This window comes from Coloeus monedula, assembly GCF_965178545.1.
Source record: "Coloeus monedula genome assembly, chromosome: 14".
In the NCBI taxonomy this organism is placed as follows: Eukaryota; Metazoa; Chordata; class Aves; order Passeriformes; family Corvidae; genus Coloeus; species Coloeus monedula.
This window is the reverse complement of record NC_138794.1, coordinates 13,640,085-13,657,227: the sequence shown is the minus strand read 5'-3', so window position 1 is coordinate 13,657,227 and position 17,143 is coordinate 13,640,085. Positions and strand designations below refer to the sequence as shown.

The 17,143-nt window shown below is 35.3% G+C and overlaps 1 protein-coding gene across 7 annotated transcripts in view; it reads left to right on the top strand.

Moving 5' to 3' along the window:
- Window positions 1-15,422, top strand: part of ZNF280D (zinc finger protein 280D) — a 50,033-nt gene extending 34,611 nt beyond the window's left edge. For 6 of the 7 annotated variants that reach the window (XM_082290423.1, XM_082290419.1, XM_082290422.1 and 3 more), the window contains one exon: window positions 12,919-15,422. In XM_082290423.1, coding sequence (XP_082146549.1) covers window positions 12,919-13,555 — 637 coding nt within the window. In that variant the 3' untranslated portion in view covers window positions 13,556-15,422. Of the gene's footprint in view, window positions 1-585; window positions 684-12,918 lie in introns of all 7 variants that reach the window. The other variant, XR_014226806.1, reaches the window with a different exon arrangement.
- The last annotated feature ends 1,721 nt before the right edge of the window (window positions 15,423-17,143 follow it).

Here is a 17,143-nt window from a genome sequence, read left to right as displayed (position 1 = left end):
ATCTTTTTGCGGGCTGGTTCTTAGTGGTACTCTTTGGTTGCTTTGGAAGAAGAGGAACTTGCAGACAATATTCATAACTTTTGCTGTATAGTTTCTCAATGATCTCTGAATGTTCCTTCCAATTCTTTGACCTATAACTCAATGACTTGTTTATGGGACTCTTCAGAATCACTTCATCACTGGAAACAATGACTCACAATTACAATCTTGAACACTTTTGGATCTTCTCTTGCATCTCTGATGGTGTCTTTTATTATATATTGGATTGTCTGTATGTGTTTTAAAACTCATCTTTATTGCTAATGATCAGACATGTTCCATGAACTCTGTAATGTTACAGAGCCTGTCTTTGGACCAGAATCCTGCCATTAGTAATACAGATAACCTAGCTGGGGATGTTCCAGAAGAGTTTGTTTTTTAAATTTTTAATCTACAGAGAGTCTCCTTGTTTATTTGGTGATCCACCTTGTGCTGAAGGAGTAAGATGTAATAACTATGCGAGTACTCTTCTAATGCTCAACTCTCTGCTTTGCACAACCATTAACATATTTTTAAATGAACTGACAGCAGACATTTTTGTTGCAGGGCAGTTGAAAGTGAGCAGGTATCCTATACTGCCTTGGCTCACTGATACATCATTGTGGACCAGAAAATTGAACCCAGTCCAGCTTGGGATTATTTTGGTATGTAAGCAAACAAGGATCTGACCAGACCTTTTCCTTTTTCTTCATGCATTGAAGCTGTGGTATTCTCTTCTTGCATCTTTTAGACAGCAGGTCTGGTCTTTTCTCCCAATATTGTAGTCAAAGGCCCTTTTTGATAATGTTCTCTGCTTTGCAGCATTGATTTGCAGCTTTTTGGGGGCTGTATCCAGTTGAAGAGAGGCTTACCAGGAGTTTCACTTACGTGATGCAGCGTTTCTTTGCTGCTCATGTGCAGTGTTTCTTCCCTGTTCCAGTCTATCAGTATCATCCCAAGCTAGAGTAGTGTGTAAATGGGATGTATATGAGCTGATATCAAAGCCCATTTTGTTCTGAACTTGATCCCACCTTCTGAAATTAAAAGGCTTTGTCATTCTTTTTGGGTGTACACTAAAGCATACAAGTCCTGATCTATTTAATATTCAAGTAAGTTGCATTTTTTTTCTGCCAGTGACTTTATGGTATATAGTGGCAAAATATGCTTTGAATGACTTCTGTTGCATTTAACTGCATAAACTGAGTCTTGGCCAAAGGAATTTATTAGCTGCTTTGCTCTCTGGTAGGTAAGCTTCTTTTTGCTCCAAAATACTGTGAGAGGAGGAAAGCACTTAATGGAAGTACATATATTTATTGAGCCTTGATTCTGAGAGTGGAGCAGCTACAGTTCCAGTTCATTGACACCTTGTTCTTTTGGTATCATGTCTCATCTTCAAGGATGCTCTACTCAAGCTGCTGAGACATCTGCTGCTTTTGATTTTACTGCTTCTGACTTAATCTGCAGTTCTAGATTATCTATGGCAAGTTTATCCATCAGGATATGTGATGAGCTTTCCTTTTGCCATGATGAACATCTAATGTTCCTCCAAACTCAGCCTCCTGTTTACAGTGGATATATCTTGATTGAATCTCTCATTTTCTAGCCTGCAAGCAACATAACAGATACAGCTTACCTCACTCAAGGATAAGTCACTGATATAACTTCCTAGTTGCAAGAGTTTGGTTTTGGTGAATGTAAGCTGTTCTTGATTTGCAGCACTTTCTTTTTCTGAATAATCAAATTCTCTGAGATTAATTCATTTTGACCAGTTTTTTTGTCCTCTTGACTTTTAGTACTCAAACAGTCACAGGTCTGGTGATAGTGAGCTTCTGCAGCCATCGTAGTGTTGCTAATAATGGCAAGGATCCTGTCATCCGTTGTCTCTTTGTTTTGTGACTGAGCGTCTGCACACTTAGTACTCTAAAGTCTTGCTCTTTTTGCTACTTTTTTTCCTTCTGACAGAAGCTGTGTTCCTTCTTGATTGCTGCTGTTCAGCTTCAAGCATCACTTACCTACTACAGGTTTTTCTTGCAGGACTTAATTCTGTTTTGACACAGCAGCATTCAAAAAAGCATAGTGGATTTGTGTTTTCATTGTGAACATGCTGTTCATTTCAGAGGAAGTTGAATCCGTATTTCACTTTCATTCAGGTTTCCGACAACAAGAAGAATGGAATGTGATTGCAGGTTTTTGTGGCTTTCAGAAACATTTTCTAAGAATTTCTCAGAAATTACACTAGATAGACACTTGGATTTTAAGTTATATGAATTATACATCTTTTGAATGCTTATTTGGAGTATTATCCTTCTGTTCTTTTGCAGCTTTGATACAGAAATTAATATTCTAAACTTGTATTTTGAAAAATTATAGACTACTTCTACTTACAGATATGAGAGATTTGTGGAAATGGTTCATGTAGACTCAATTGGCCTTGTGACATCCTGTTTCCATTTGTGTGAGGATCTCGGGAAAGTTACTCATGTGGAAAACTCATAAAACCACTTCTAAATCATGCAAATAAACCTGCCTGCCTTAGTGTTAAATCTGTCTTATGGTCCCAACAATTTATGTGAGTAATGCAACATATTAGACCATCTCTGCAAGGGCAGAGCATGAATATGCATGATATAACCAGTTTAGCTTACGGTCAAAAATTTAAGATTTCATTTGTACGTACCTTAACCTCTCTTTTTGTTATTTCTAGGACATTGAGTGTCATTGCTTGACTAGCCAGTTATGTCTAATATTTGCTTTGACAGTCTTACAAACAAAATAAATGTTTCTGTAATTCTGTTATGTGTAATTGTGCAGCATTTAAAGTTACATCTGTCAAAATAGAGAAGTTCTGCTAGACGGTGGGATTCGTTAAAAAAAAAGCCAACACCCAAGAATCCCAAACCCAATGACCTTTTCATTCTTTTGGGTGTGAATAGATTTAAATTTATTAATGCTGGGTATGATTCAACTGAGTGTCTGGAAGATACCTTGAGTCACTCAAAGTTGCTTTCTATAAATTCTTGAAGCTACAGTCGTCCCAGAAAAGGTTACTTTTGATTAGGTGTGGACAAAAGAAATATTTGGCAAGATTCCAGCTGAGTTTGTTCTGCTTACCCAGTGAGCCTTTGGTAGTAAGAAAACATGAGAGATTGCTGGGAAGACAGTGCCTCCTGATTTGAGCTCTGTGTGTGGGCAAATATATAGAATTTTGTTATGTGAGAGCAGGGCAAGCAATGAGACTGAGTTTCCGTAGAGTACTCCTATTTGTCCTTAACTGCATTGTAGAGTCTAGTTTTTGTTACTGACTCCAGGTCTCTTCCATTAGTCCTAGGTGGCTCTTCTCTCGACTGAAGTTTCAGGTCAAACTGAATTTAGACTTCAAGGTGTCTAAATTATTTTTCTTATTTGACTTTTGCTCTGAATCTCTTTGGTTTTATGGCTGATCCATTCTATTGACTATCTCAGGGTGAAATTTTGTGCTCAGGTGCTCCTTTTTTATGGGCAATTTTTTTAAAGGCTTGACAATTAAAGGGCATGTTTTCATTGTTCTTAACTAGAACTTTTTGTAGAGTGAAGAATCTTTGGAGGGTTCTAGAAAGGTTTCAGAATTGCTCAAAATTGTTGGACCAACAGGCTGTACTTACTGGAGGTGGTCAAAATCTTTATTTTCATAATATTCTTTCCAGAAGCACTGTAACTTCACAGATGTAAGAAGGTATTGCCTTTGTCAATGTTGAGACCTATGGGATTTAAGACTTCTTGTAGCATAAAAGTGTTGGGAACATCACAAGGTGATAATTTTCTATGGTTTAGTGTCTATTCATGCAACTTCTGCCAATTACAAATTAGAAGGAACTGCTTTCTAAAACTATTCCTAAACAAAATTAAGGTTGCGAGTATACATCATGTATCCAAGGTAAACCATAATAACAAAGATATGGTTACTACAAAATGTTACAAACTCTGCTCGTTTCCAAACCAGCATAAACAATTAGCCAGTTTGAATCCATTCTATCAGCTATAAAACATGAACACAGAAATCTCTCAAATTTGATCATGTGAAGTAGCATTTATAATGGATTTAAAATAAAATAGATACTGGATTCAATTCACATCTATTTAATTTAGTGGCAAAACTAATTTATTGAGACAAGAAGAACAGTTTTGTCCTTGGATGCACAATACCTGATATATTTGTGTCTAAGTTGTTCTGGTCTTTCAGGAGTGACTGTTACATGACAAATGGCTATTTCCAACATACTTGTTTTAAGTTCTTGCATAGAAATCATTAAAGCAGTAAAGCTAAGCTAAGTATTTGATGTTGCATCGTCTTCCACTGCTGGGACTACTCATGATTAAATACCTCAGAGTATTTAAGTCCTGACCCCAAAAAATGTGTTCTCATTTGATTTATCCTGATTATTTCTCTGTTAATTAGAAGAGTATTTTTACAGTGCTACTGAAACCAACCCTTTTTTATAGATATTATTGCCATCTATTGTTGCAGAGTAAGATATAATAATAATGTGTAGTTGTTTATGCTGCAGTTTAAGGTGCTGGTTAGGTCCTAGAGCATTAATGTTAGTTTCACCACATTATGAATACCTTCTATGTGCTTAAATTCTTTAAAAGGTGTGGATTTAGGCTGCTCTTTTGGATTTAGGAAAGTACATGTGGTTGATCAATCTAATATTTGTATACAGTTTTCAGAAAATTTAAGTGGTAAAGCTGTTTTTTGTGTCAAGTATTTTGCACCCTGTAGACAACCATTAAGACTTGCTGAGGTTGTGAATAATTTAATTTATGATTAATAATGTTATCTAAATATAATAGAGGCGACACCGTACTTCAGCAGATTAAATTTGCTTTAATGCAGCATCGACAAAGAAGATACAGGCATAAGCAATTTTGAGGGCTTTGTTTGGTTCTGCTTTTCTTCTATAAGAAACCTTTGAAAGGTTAGATTTTGTTAGAACTGATGACTTAAGAAGTTTTGTAGGAGATGCTTCTTGCTATCTGTGCGATAACATTTTCTTATAGAAACACAGAAAATCAATTTTGGTGATGTTGTGATAAGCTGTTTAATTAATGTGGTTTTAAAAGTCAATGAATTTAAATAATTTATAGCTCGTCTAATGTATGGACTGTGCCTGTAAAGATATTTTGCAGGAAGCATCCCCTCTAGATAGTAGTTGGAGGTCAGCTGCAATGTTTTGCAATTATCCTAAAGTAAACTACAGCTCTGTTCTGGGTTATGGTAGACAAGTAAAAGATAACTGAGCTTATACTGTGGAATTTTTTTGTCAGATAGCTTTATGCACTAAATTTAACATTTCAGATCTTTAAAATACTTCAGTTATGGTTTAAAAGGCCTTTCTGGTGAGGAGATCATTCCTCAGGTATAATTAGAATAAAAGTAATGCTCACTGTCTTAAGAATGTTGCTTGCTGGTTTTCCTGAGGCAAGATAACTGGAAGAGGTTACATAAAACAAGTTTATCTTCTAATTTCTGTACACCCAATAAAACACTTTGAAATTCTGAAGTATGTTTAAGCTCAGCATAAGTATCAACTTTAAAAATCAGATTCAGATTACCAAATTGCTTTCTAACTGTAAGTATTTTCATCCTTATCTGTATTTCAACCATACTGTGTTTTCAGACATTGAATCTTAATTTGTTATCCACACCGAAATCTCCAGTAGAGAGATAGAAGATTACTTGGGGGTAATGTCTTGTCCTTTCTACACACAGTCTAAGAGTATGTCTGAACTTTGTATCTAGTGTGAAGATCCAAGACAATTCTTTAACTATATATATATATATATATATATATTACTGATCATGGTGTTCAGACGATGTGCATGGTGTAAGAATCCAGCTCTGTGTTTTACTGCAGAAAGCTGGGCAGTGTCAGAGGCATATCTTTGGTGGGGCTGCCACCCCAGAGATGTGCAGTTTGTAGTCAGTCCCTTTGGTTGAGTTGAATGTCAGACTCCAATGAAAGAATGGTTTCCTTCCCTTGTGTATCTTCATATTCAGGGAACCTGGAAATTGGTAACTGTGAGATCTGAAATAATATTGACTCTGAACTGTAATTTTTTGAGGCCTATCAGAAATCTAAATGATCTCACAGTCCATATTAACATTTTTTGAAAATATCATCTTTGGATTCTGATCTTACAGATTTTTTTTTTAAGAAGTTGCCCTTCAGAAAGGGCAGTCTTGTTACAGAAATCCCAGATGGTCAGAGAGTGGGAGAAGTCCTCAGACCTGGGAAAGATTTGTCTTGTAACACTGCTTGCCAGCTTTCCAAAATGCAAAGATTTTGGTGAGTTTCTTTAACAGAAACAATGGTTTTGTAGAAATGAGAAGACCATTCATTTTCATTCCAAAGTGTTAAGAAAGATTGTCTTACACAGTCACACCTTTTCCATAAATTCCATTACCACTTCTGGTATGTTTTCTCTTAGTTTTTCTTTTTTATCCCATGTAGTTTTTCAGCATTATAGATGTCAAATTTGCACTTCTTTTTCTCAACAAAATTGTGTTCCATAATACTGGCTTTCATTTAAAACGTAAAAAATGCAACCTCTTCTGTCTAAACCCAAATAAAAACATAACTAAACTCAAATCCCACACTGTAGCTCTTGCAGTTGGAAAAGATGGAGAACACAGAACAGAAAAAGCTACTTTGATGTTAACTGAGTTTACAGAGCATCTGACAGACCTTTCAGAACAGTGAGTTGCTGCTCTGTCAGTGTGGTCTGGGCCATGTGGAGCCTCTGGTTGTTTTTTCCAAGGTGTCATGGAATGCCTGTTACTTTGCTGCAGCCAGATGCTTGACATTTTGGATGTTTGTTGAAATACATGGCAGGAGGTCAAAGGACAGACCCTTAGGGTGCTGAAGAACCAAAAATACAAATGGAAGAATCAGGTAGTTTAAAAATATAACATTTAAAATTTGAAGAGATGAGTCAAGAAATCTTTCTTTCCTCATAGTTCTCAGGGGCAAATAGGTCAGCCAGGGCAGAGGAGAGTGGTGGGTAGAGAAGGAGGTTCTGTAGGAGAAGATAGAGTGCAATAATTTTGAGTGGGAAATAGTTTCTTAGCATGGCTCATTTGTGTTTGAGTTTTGTATGGCAGAAATAGAACAAAGTACAAGAACCATATTCCAAAGGGCATTTTATAATATAGAAGAAGCTTAACTTTGCCATACAATTTTCAAATACTTGCTGTGTAATTTGCCCTCATTGAAACAAAATATACCAGTTCTGTGGGGGAAAAGTTACTATGCTAAAAGTATGTAGCATTGTTTATGTAGTTTTAAATAAGAGGTGATACAAATAATAATTGTATGTTCATCTTTATATACAGTGACCTCTCCTATTTTTGAACCAAATTTAACTCGCAGTTGAATTGAGACAGAAAAAAAAATGTGAGTAATTAGTTTTGTCACTTAGGCACTTTGTATTTCCTAAATAAGAATAATATATGAGTAAGATGCCCTGTAGTGTAGAAGAAGATGCTTTTAAGACTGGTTGGCTGTTTCTAAATGGCAGTTTTCATTCAAGTGCTTTTCTACTGTTCTAAAAATGGAAGGAAAATTGAATTTGTTCATGTTGTTTAGAGTTAAAAAGTTTATTTCATTGGGTAAGTTTTAATAGAGAATCAAAAGTTTCTTCTGTGACAAGCGTTCTCTTGACTCTTCAACATGTTTACACTTAATGTAGTAGCATTTGGAGGGCTCAAACACTGTATAATGTTTAAAAATGTATTAACTTCAACTTGCTGTTCTTTGACTTTTTTTGCCCTTTTTGTGCTAGCAGAACACAAGTTTAGTTCAGAAACTTTTTCTGTCCAAATATTAAACTGTCCAGACTTAGTTTTCATCCTATTCACTAAGGCATAATTTAAATTGCGTGTTTATGGAAAAAGCTACAATAGTTGCTTTCTAGTTTTGCTTTGTTTCTGTGGGTTTTGGTGATTTTTTTTTTTTTTTTAAATTTGGAAGACTATTTGGAGACATCTTTACTGAGATCCATGCTTAATCTCTGTTATATAACAGATTTGTGGGAATATCAGTGTGAAAATACTTCTACAACTTTATATTGTCATCAGCTGCTCATGAATGTAAAATAAAAGAAATATCATTAATATTACAGAAAATTTCAAGACCTAGTTTATCTGAAGGAAAAACAGAAACACCAGCTTTTGAAAGGTAAATACAATGATCAGCTGCATCTTGAAATCAGGTGCATAAAATAACACATGCTGTGTTATATATCAGGTAATTGGGCAAAAAATGTTTTATTAGTATTTTCATAACATTAGCTATGATAGAAATTTTTCAGTGGCAGTTGTAAGGTACTTCCTCAACAAGACATGGAGAATTTAGATTCCAAGTGTCAAAACACATTTTAAGAAATGCTTAAACGGCAAATTAGTCAAGATTCATAGGATAGTAAATAAATTGACCAAATGGTTAAAAGAAACTTTTTATCTTTTTCTCTGTGAGTTGACAGTATTACTGGGGCTATTGGGAAACAATTTTAAAATATAATATAACATGTTAATTCTTGTCTATTTCTTTAGGTCTTTAAAGACCTGTGTCATTTATGGAAAGTGTACTCAACCAAATTCTTAGCAGAGCAAATATGTGAAATTCTTGGCTAACTAATAATTACAGCTCTACACTTAAATAATGCCAGTCTGGGAAAAGAATTGAAATTTTACACCTTTTAGTGGCACATATTGTGGATAGACTTAGTTATTCCAGATTCAACAGCCTGAAATATATTATCCCACTTAGTGATCTTTCACAATTGTTGGTGCAAATTTAACCTTTAAAAATGTAGTCAAAACTTAATTGTGGTTATTTGCTATACAGTCATTAATAGTGTCTTATAAAAAAACCCACTAACTGCTTTCAGAGTATCTCTGTCTGCTTCATCACTTTTTATTCTGTCATATGCAGTGTGGGTCAAACTATTTGAAATTCTGCCTTTCCATAAAATGCTGGCTTAATAATTGAGACTAAGTGGTTCAGGTGTTAGATGTTATCTCTGTCTTTAGGCTACGGATTAGTAAATGGTCACTGTAATTCTAATTGAATATGATGTGCTACTTCTTATCATTGTGTCTAAGTAGACAAAAATAATTTTAATATATAAATCTGATCTGTGCTTTCTGACGAAAACTTTGATGCTATTTCATAGGCTTTAAGACAGACATTTGGAGTATTGTAGCTCTAGCACTAGAGATTCTCAGTCCTCACACTTTTCTCTGTTATTAACCCATGGTAGTTATGTTGATAGTAGCAAGGAATTAGTGCTCCAGGAGCAGATCAGTAAATGAAAGCACTTGACACTGAAAATGCTGCATCTTTTCACTGCATTGAGGTTCAGAGGCATTATTTTGGACCAGACTCATGATCCCTGGACAGAGTGCTCATGCTGTGCACGCATGCAGAGCTGTGTGGAACATCCTGTGTCGGTTTGGACTCTTGAGGACTCAGCTCCATTAGGGGTTGGAGCACTTGTGGATCAGAGCTTCCAGTTCATTTTCCTCAAAAAAGAAATGTAGTTTGCATGTCCCAGTACTGCCTTGTAAACCAAACCAGTTATGTGGGAACAATTAGGAATGGATCACACCAAACTGTTAATGTAAATGCAGCTGTAGTACAAGTTTTGTTACCTGGAGGAATACTTTTCTGCAGACTGAAGGGAGTGTTTGCACACACTTTGCAACTACTCTGTATGTAGATATGTAAATGTCATTCATTTTATAGGGTTGGGGTTTTTTTTCTTGCTTGCTGTAGAATTTTTCCCTGAATTATTTTTAAAATCCTAATATGATATACCAATATAAAATAATAAAATACTCTAAATAAAGTACAGTAAAAAAACTTGAGCTAGTAGGATTTTGAAACAAGTGATAAGAGCCTAACTTTCTTCAGCCTCACTTGGCACCAAAATCTTGCATTTTCTGTACAATGAGAAAAAAGAAAACTAAGTTGCTTTCATTTTTAAGCTTCTGTATCCTGATGTAGATGTATGTTTCTACTTAGTAGACTCCTCTCTTGGATTCAGAGCTACAGCTTGTGCTGCTGCCTTGGAGTAGTCTTACTGTAAGCCCCGATTTCAGATGGACTCTATCACAGCCAGCTCATTAACATATCCCATACTTGGTGGTCAGGTCATGAACCTGGACTCATTGGCTTCATTAAACAGAAGTCAGATTTTGCATTCTAACTGTTCACTGACATCCTCTTTTCTGTATAATACAGCTGTTAATATTCTTGCATTCTCCTGTATTTTTGATGCCTGAATTTTTAATTCTTTTACACTGTAACCAGTCCTATCTGCACATAGAGTACTAAAGTACTTTCAGTTGCTAGTACTGGATAAAAGGCTTTTCTTTTTCAGCTACTGACATACTAACCGAATTAATTCTTGAAATATTGTATGATTTTTCTTTTTATTGTGGTATTTTAGTGCATCACAATCACTAGGGTCTGCTGATTCATCTGCAGTTCTCAGCAGAGGCAAATTATTTCATTGGAGAGCTGTTCCGTCTAAAGGAACTTACTGTTGTGCTTGGCAGTCTGAAAGATCGCTGTTGTTTGTGGATAATTGTTCTTGCGATGTGATTGTTGCACAACTACATATATATATATGGGTATATATTTCTTTTCTTCCCCCACCACTTACTACTTCTTCCCTTTCTGTGTTTTTCCAAAAATGACTGAGAATAAGGGGCTGGGTTTGGATGAAGGTTACTTTTGGTTACTAGAAGATGAGGAAGATTGCAATGAATTTGTTTTATATGTTAAGGGTATATTTGTCCTTTGAGGAGTTTCTTGATGTGAATCTTGTCTCTGTGTGTGTATACACATGTGTAATCCATCTGGGTTTTTCAGTGTGGAAGCACTGCTCTTTGTGGGATAAGTAGGCATTACTCATCCCTTTATTTAAAACCTATTTTTTAGGGTTTTGTATATCTGTGTTCAAAACTTCCCACATAAAGCACAATACTGTGCCTGTTAGCTCTGCAACTAGATCTTGCCCTCAAGCTGCTTGTTGAAAAATAGCAGCTAGGGGTCATATGTGTATACACTGTTTGATGAAGAGTTGACTAGATTTTCATATGTAAACAATTCTAAATATTGAACTAGTATTTATATGACTCTGTATAACTGAAGTCTTTCTCTGGAATAGATAAAGAAATTAGGAACAATTATGGCAAACCAGTTATGTCAGCCACAGCTGATGGGTGCTCCTGAGCATTGGCTTTTATGCTGGAACTTGGTCTTGAGTTTTCCCTCCAATGTTACCTTTTTTGCCTTTTTCTTTCTAGATGTCTGAGAGAAAAGAACTTGGATAGATAAACTGTGTATTCGAGAATGTCATCTACACTTTAGGTAGTCCACTAAATGAGGAAAAAAAACCCCAAGCCCTGACATTTCTGTTTGAGAAAAGTAGCAAATATAGGTTGTAATTTGTTAAAGAGGTTGGCCTATCTCTTGAGTTCATTCCTTACTATGAATGAAAAATCGGTGTAACAGGATGAAAAGATTCTTATGACTACCCCAGTGACCAGTAAGATTTCACCACTGAAGGATATCCCAACAGTCTTTTACTCCTGCTCAAATTGTTCCTCTGACCTAGAGTAGAAGTAGGAAGTAGAATATTCTTGGATTAATTTATATAAATGAAAGTAAAACTTGGAAAGAGATTTCTGAATGTTTGTAGCTCCTTTTCCAGAATAACCATTTTCTGTGGAACTCAATATCATTTATCATATAAATGAATCACTTGAATTGTATTAAATTCCTGGATGAGTAGAACACAGGTAGGTTTTCAGCTTGAAAATATATCAAAAAACCTAGTAGCAAAGAATTGGTTCTTCCTTTTAAGAGTTCTGAACTGTGTGTTGTTTACATAATTTAAATGGCTTTAGCCAAAAATGGTTTCAAACCACTCTTTAAAACCACTTGAAGAAATAAAATAAAAATGCATTTTGATTAATGAGATATTTGGTGATAACTGTGTTCCTCACAGCTTTTTTTCTGCGTGTTACTGTTCAGAGACTACTTTCAATTTAAATTTTAATAGTTCATTTGGGAGACTTTGCTCTTAATTTCACTTTCTAGATACAATTTATATCTGAAATCAGACAAATTACTGTTCTTCCAGCTTCCCCTTTCCTGTCCCCCACACCTTCTTTTGTCTGTCATCATCATCATCATTTTAGGTAATTCAATCTGCTTATCATTCTGAAAAACTTTGGATTGATTGAAAATTATATTAAACTTTTACCAGATTTCATCTTTACAGGAAAATTTGAACTTCTCTATTTCTGTATTTCCTCTTTATAAACACATGGCTTTACTCTGAAGGGTGAATTAAAATACTACTTCACAGATTCACTTTTTCAGTGAATCCAGATTGTGATTGCTCTAAATAAATTTTAGTTTTGTTAATTTAGTTTTCCAGCTGTTAGCTTTATTCTCATGAGTATTGCAGAGTCAGTTGGTGGTATAAAGCACTTTCATCTGCATCTGTGTCAGAGGCAGTGCAGGTAGAGGAACTATAGGTATTGTTTTGGGAAATTCTGTGTGTCACACGAAGGCAACCTTCCTTTCTGGAGCTGAAATGCAAGAACTAGAGTACTAATTGACTGCTAAATACAAAGCTGAGTTTGTAAATGGATAAGAAAAATGCAGCTGTTAATTAAATTCTGCCTTTCTTGCTATGAAGCCTCATGACAAATCCCAAAGAGGAAATCTTCAATACCCCTCTGAGTGTCACTTTGCAGAGTATAACCATGCATTGCTTTATTTCATTTATAATATGAAAATATAAAAATCATATCTAAAAATAACCTGTTTTGGTTTTTTTCAGCAAACAAGAGCATGACTCTTCAGATGAAACAAAAGAATGCGGTAGAAATCAAACTAAAAAAGTTGCATCCATTGAAAAGAGTGAAGACGACTCCTCACTGTCAAATACAGAAAATGTTCCTAGTTTGGAACTCCCTGGCAACAGCTCAAAGAATTCTTTGCATCAGAAAAGAGCATACTGTGATTCAGCCAATAACAAACAGTTAGTAGATGAGAGACAAAAATGTATTCCTGATGAAAGTGAGATGAAAACGTGCCAAAGTTCAGATGACGTTGTCCTGAATGAGCAGACTAAAGCGAGTACCTTGGATGAAACTACGCTTTCAGCAATGAACGTGAGGGACTTAAAGCTGACTTTGGGTGAAGATGTCAGTTTTGAGCAGTTCTTGAGAAAGAGGGATGAACTTGAATCTGTTAGTTCAGACATAAGTGAACAAGGCAGTATTCATTTGGAACCTCTAACTCCATCAGAAGTACTAGAGCATGAAGCTACTGAAATTCTCCAAAAAGGTAATGTCACACCTTCATCAAAGAAAGCAGGACAGCTTGCTGAACAAACAGATGAGACTTCTCGAGAAAGCAATCCCAGCAGAATGGAAACAACTGTAAACAAGACAGATGAAAATGAAGCAAGCTGAAATTGTGTTAATTTTATTGTTTGTTTTAAACTATGGTGAGAACACCATGGACCATTCCTGATAAGTGTGCTCGTGGATGCTATATATTAAAAAGTTTAAAAGGGAGAAGAGAAAGAGACACCAAAGGGAAGTTTGCATATGGAGATGGCATGTATGTGTATGTATGACTGAATTCATTAGGCTTCAAAAAGGTAACACGTTCAAATATATCTTTCTGTCTCTTGGATGTGATATATTATTAGATTGATACTTGAAAAGAGGGATAAATTCTAATTTTTTTATAGTTAACTAGCCCAGGATACGGTGATTTGTTCGCCCAAAAAGTATTTTTCTAAATTCTTCAGTGTGAATATCATTGAACTGGGGATTGAGTAGGAATTAACTTCTGATGCTGATATGGAGCACACTTGTAATGAAGGTTATTGGTCTGCTGATAGCTTAGGTAAACATAAACCTTGGGACTTGGTGTCACATTCCTGTCTGTAAAAGCAAGTAAACAGAAGTATATTAGTTTGTGCACCTCTGTACAGGTGTAATTCTGCCAGGCTGTAAACTTACCTTAATAAACTTTCAGTGAAAGTGAAATTATTACAATAAAAATATATATTTGTGGGGTTTTCACTGTGCAGGCTGTGCAGAAATACCGAACATAACTGTATAAAGTAGGACATAATGCTAAAAGTACTGTAGCTGTTAGGCTTTTACTATTGGTTTAATTATTCTTAGCCGTAGACCCATAGGAATGGTCTGTAAGTCACACCAAAGTATGGTTTAATGCAAAAATGGTTTTAAGCAGAAATAAGGAAAACTCCAAACTGGAAACACCACCTGGCATGAGTTCTGCCATTTTGCAGCTGCTACTGGCTAACTTAAAAATAGAACACAAGGGCATATAAAGCAGAATTGTACAGTTTAATTTCAGGACTTTTTGTAGTCTAAGTTATGTACAGAAAGATGGCTGCTGGTTTTGGTTTGGTTTTTTTGTTTTGGGGTTTTTTTTTGTTTTCTAGTTAGCTAGATTTAGGAATGCATATGATTAACAGTAGCTTGCTCTTTTGATTTCATTGCTCCATTTGAAACATTCAGAATGTGCTTTTGACTTACAGTTTTGTTTTTAATGAATGTTAAATGTTTTGAACAGCTGTTGAAACACTGCTGTAAATTATTACTTTTTGAGTAAATATTTGCAACAAAAGTTTGTCTTTGTGTATAATTTTATGCTCAGCTGGAAACTTTGGGCTTAGGTTTCTCCCATTTTTTAAAAAGATTTAGTGGCAGTTCCCAAAAAATAAGTAACTTCAATATTGTGAATTTGAGATGTATGTTTCATTGGGGATTTTTGTTAGTTTTTGGTTGGTTGGTTTGTTTGTTTTATTTTAGACTTAAATGAGCAAGTGCCTATGCATAAACATTTTTTGTACCTGTGTATTGTGGTATGATGTGCTAACCTTTCCAGACTATACAGATATTTTTCTGGCCCATCAGCCTGCAACTGAAGTTTCCTCTGTCCTCTTAAGTTCACCGAGCTCAGCTGCTAATGAGTCTAACAGTATTAAAATCCAGAGACTATCCAGCTTACTATTGGAGCCTCTAAATAAACCAGATCTCAACAGCCTCAAAAGTTCCTTCAAGATCTAAAGGGATGTATGATTTACATTTTGGACTGCATCTTCATTGTCATCCATGCATGTGTAGAAGACTTTTAAAAAAGAAAAGTGGAACAGTTTACATACTCACAGCTCTTTGAGATCTGCCACTTTAAGAACTTCAAATACCATGACAGATGAAAAAGCTGAGAAGAATAAGTTGCATTATTCTTTTGTTTTTTAAAGATTTTAGTGAAATCATTAAATAGTGCTTTGGTTAACCGGTCTGATGTCTTCATGCTTTTACACATGGAAGATTACTCATTGCAATGCTTTATTTTATGCAGTTTAACGCACTTTTTCAGCTACAAAACTGGATGTGTATGTTACCAAGGGAGTTCCTGAATGCATCTGTGTTGAAAGCCAGGGAAATCTGTAGTAGTTTTAATCCAGTTGATGATCTTCCATGCAAATTATATATTTTGAATAATGCTCTGATATGTGGTGTTAGAAAAGATTAAGTTCAACTGGAACCAGTTGCAATACTTGCAATTTCCTCACATTTATCTTTTATTATGCAATTAAATTTTTCAAACATTTACCACTTTATTAAGAATTTGGAAGGATTTGGCCACATGGTGTTGAGAAAAGGTGGAAAATAGAACTCAAAGTTAAAAATCTGCATATTTGGCAGAATTATATCTTGATCATCTCAGATGCTTATTATATCAAGCATTTTTTGTTTCAAACCATGTTGACAATACTTATGTAAAGGGTAGTGTTAGGGATAAACTACTCAAATATATTCTGGTCCTTCTGAAGGAAGAGGTGAAAGAACTCGATTGTTCTAGCAAGAGCATCAGATAGCTTTTCATAGGCAAGGAAGGTATATAATGAAAACACTGGCATAGTATTTTTGTGAAGAGAAAAACTAAAATTCATTACTCTTTTTCCTATATGAAGTAATTTATTTGCTCCCTAAATGCTGTAGGAAACTGCACAAGTACGAGGATTAATTTCCATCATGTTATTTGGGAGGTTTCCCTGAGAGAAGTTAAATTCACACTTTTGGTAGAAGCTGCTCTGGAGGATCAAGTTTCATTAATGCATTTTCAGTTAATTCAACATAACTTCACATGATTCATTTTGGTGTTTCTGAGTTGTTTAAAAGTTGTTTTTCCAACCAGCCATCAGTAGTTCTTACACTCTGTCACCTCTGTTTTGTACTGGGGAAGACATTTCACTTCCAGTTTTCATTGCCTTACCAAAAAACAGTCACTTAATTTTTGGTGTCCATAGTAGAATCACCCTTTCCCCTCATCTCAAGAGCTTTATCATACTTGCTTGAATAATCATTGCGGATTGTTTATATAGTGCTTATTTTTGGGGAAGTCGTGTGCCATGTGCATGCTGTCTACATTATTGACATTTAATGGAGAACAGCAGTCATGATCAGTGAATGCTCAGTCACTTGGATCTTCCTCAAGTGCAACCACTGTCTGTTTACCTTGTGCAGCTTGGGAGAGAAGCTTTGGTTGACCTGTGGTTCAGATTTTGCTAAATGGAATGGCTGAGTAAACACAGGGGGGAAAAAAAAAATCCAGTTGTAGCACATACTGAATTCTAAGTATTGAATGATGTATTTTAAACAAGAAAGTTTATAACAATATATGTCTATTTTTCTTTTCCTGGGGCAGAGTGAGACAGAGAAGAACCCTGCACAATACATGTTAAATCTCATTTCTGTGGTGCTTTACTTCTAGAAGGAATCAGAAACTAAAGGTCAGGGTAAAGAATCTTGAGTAATGCTTGTATTCTGCAAAACCTTAAATAAAAGATCTTAAAGCTTTTCTGCAGGCATTAAGCATTGTTATTTATATGCTGGCATGCCGAAAGCAGTATACAAATATTCAACTGAAGACTGTGACCATAGACTGTCACAGCAGAATTTTGTTACAGACCACTTAGAAATTTTTGTGTAGGGCAAATTTATACATAATTG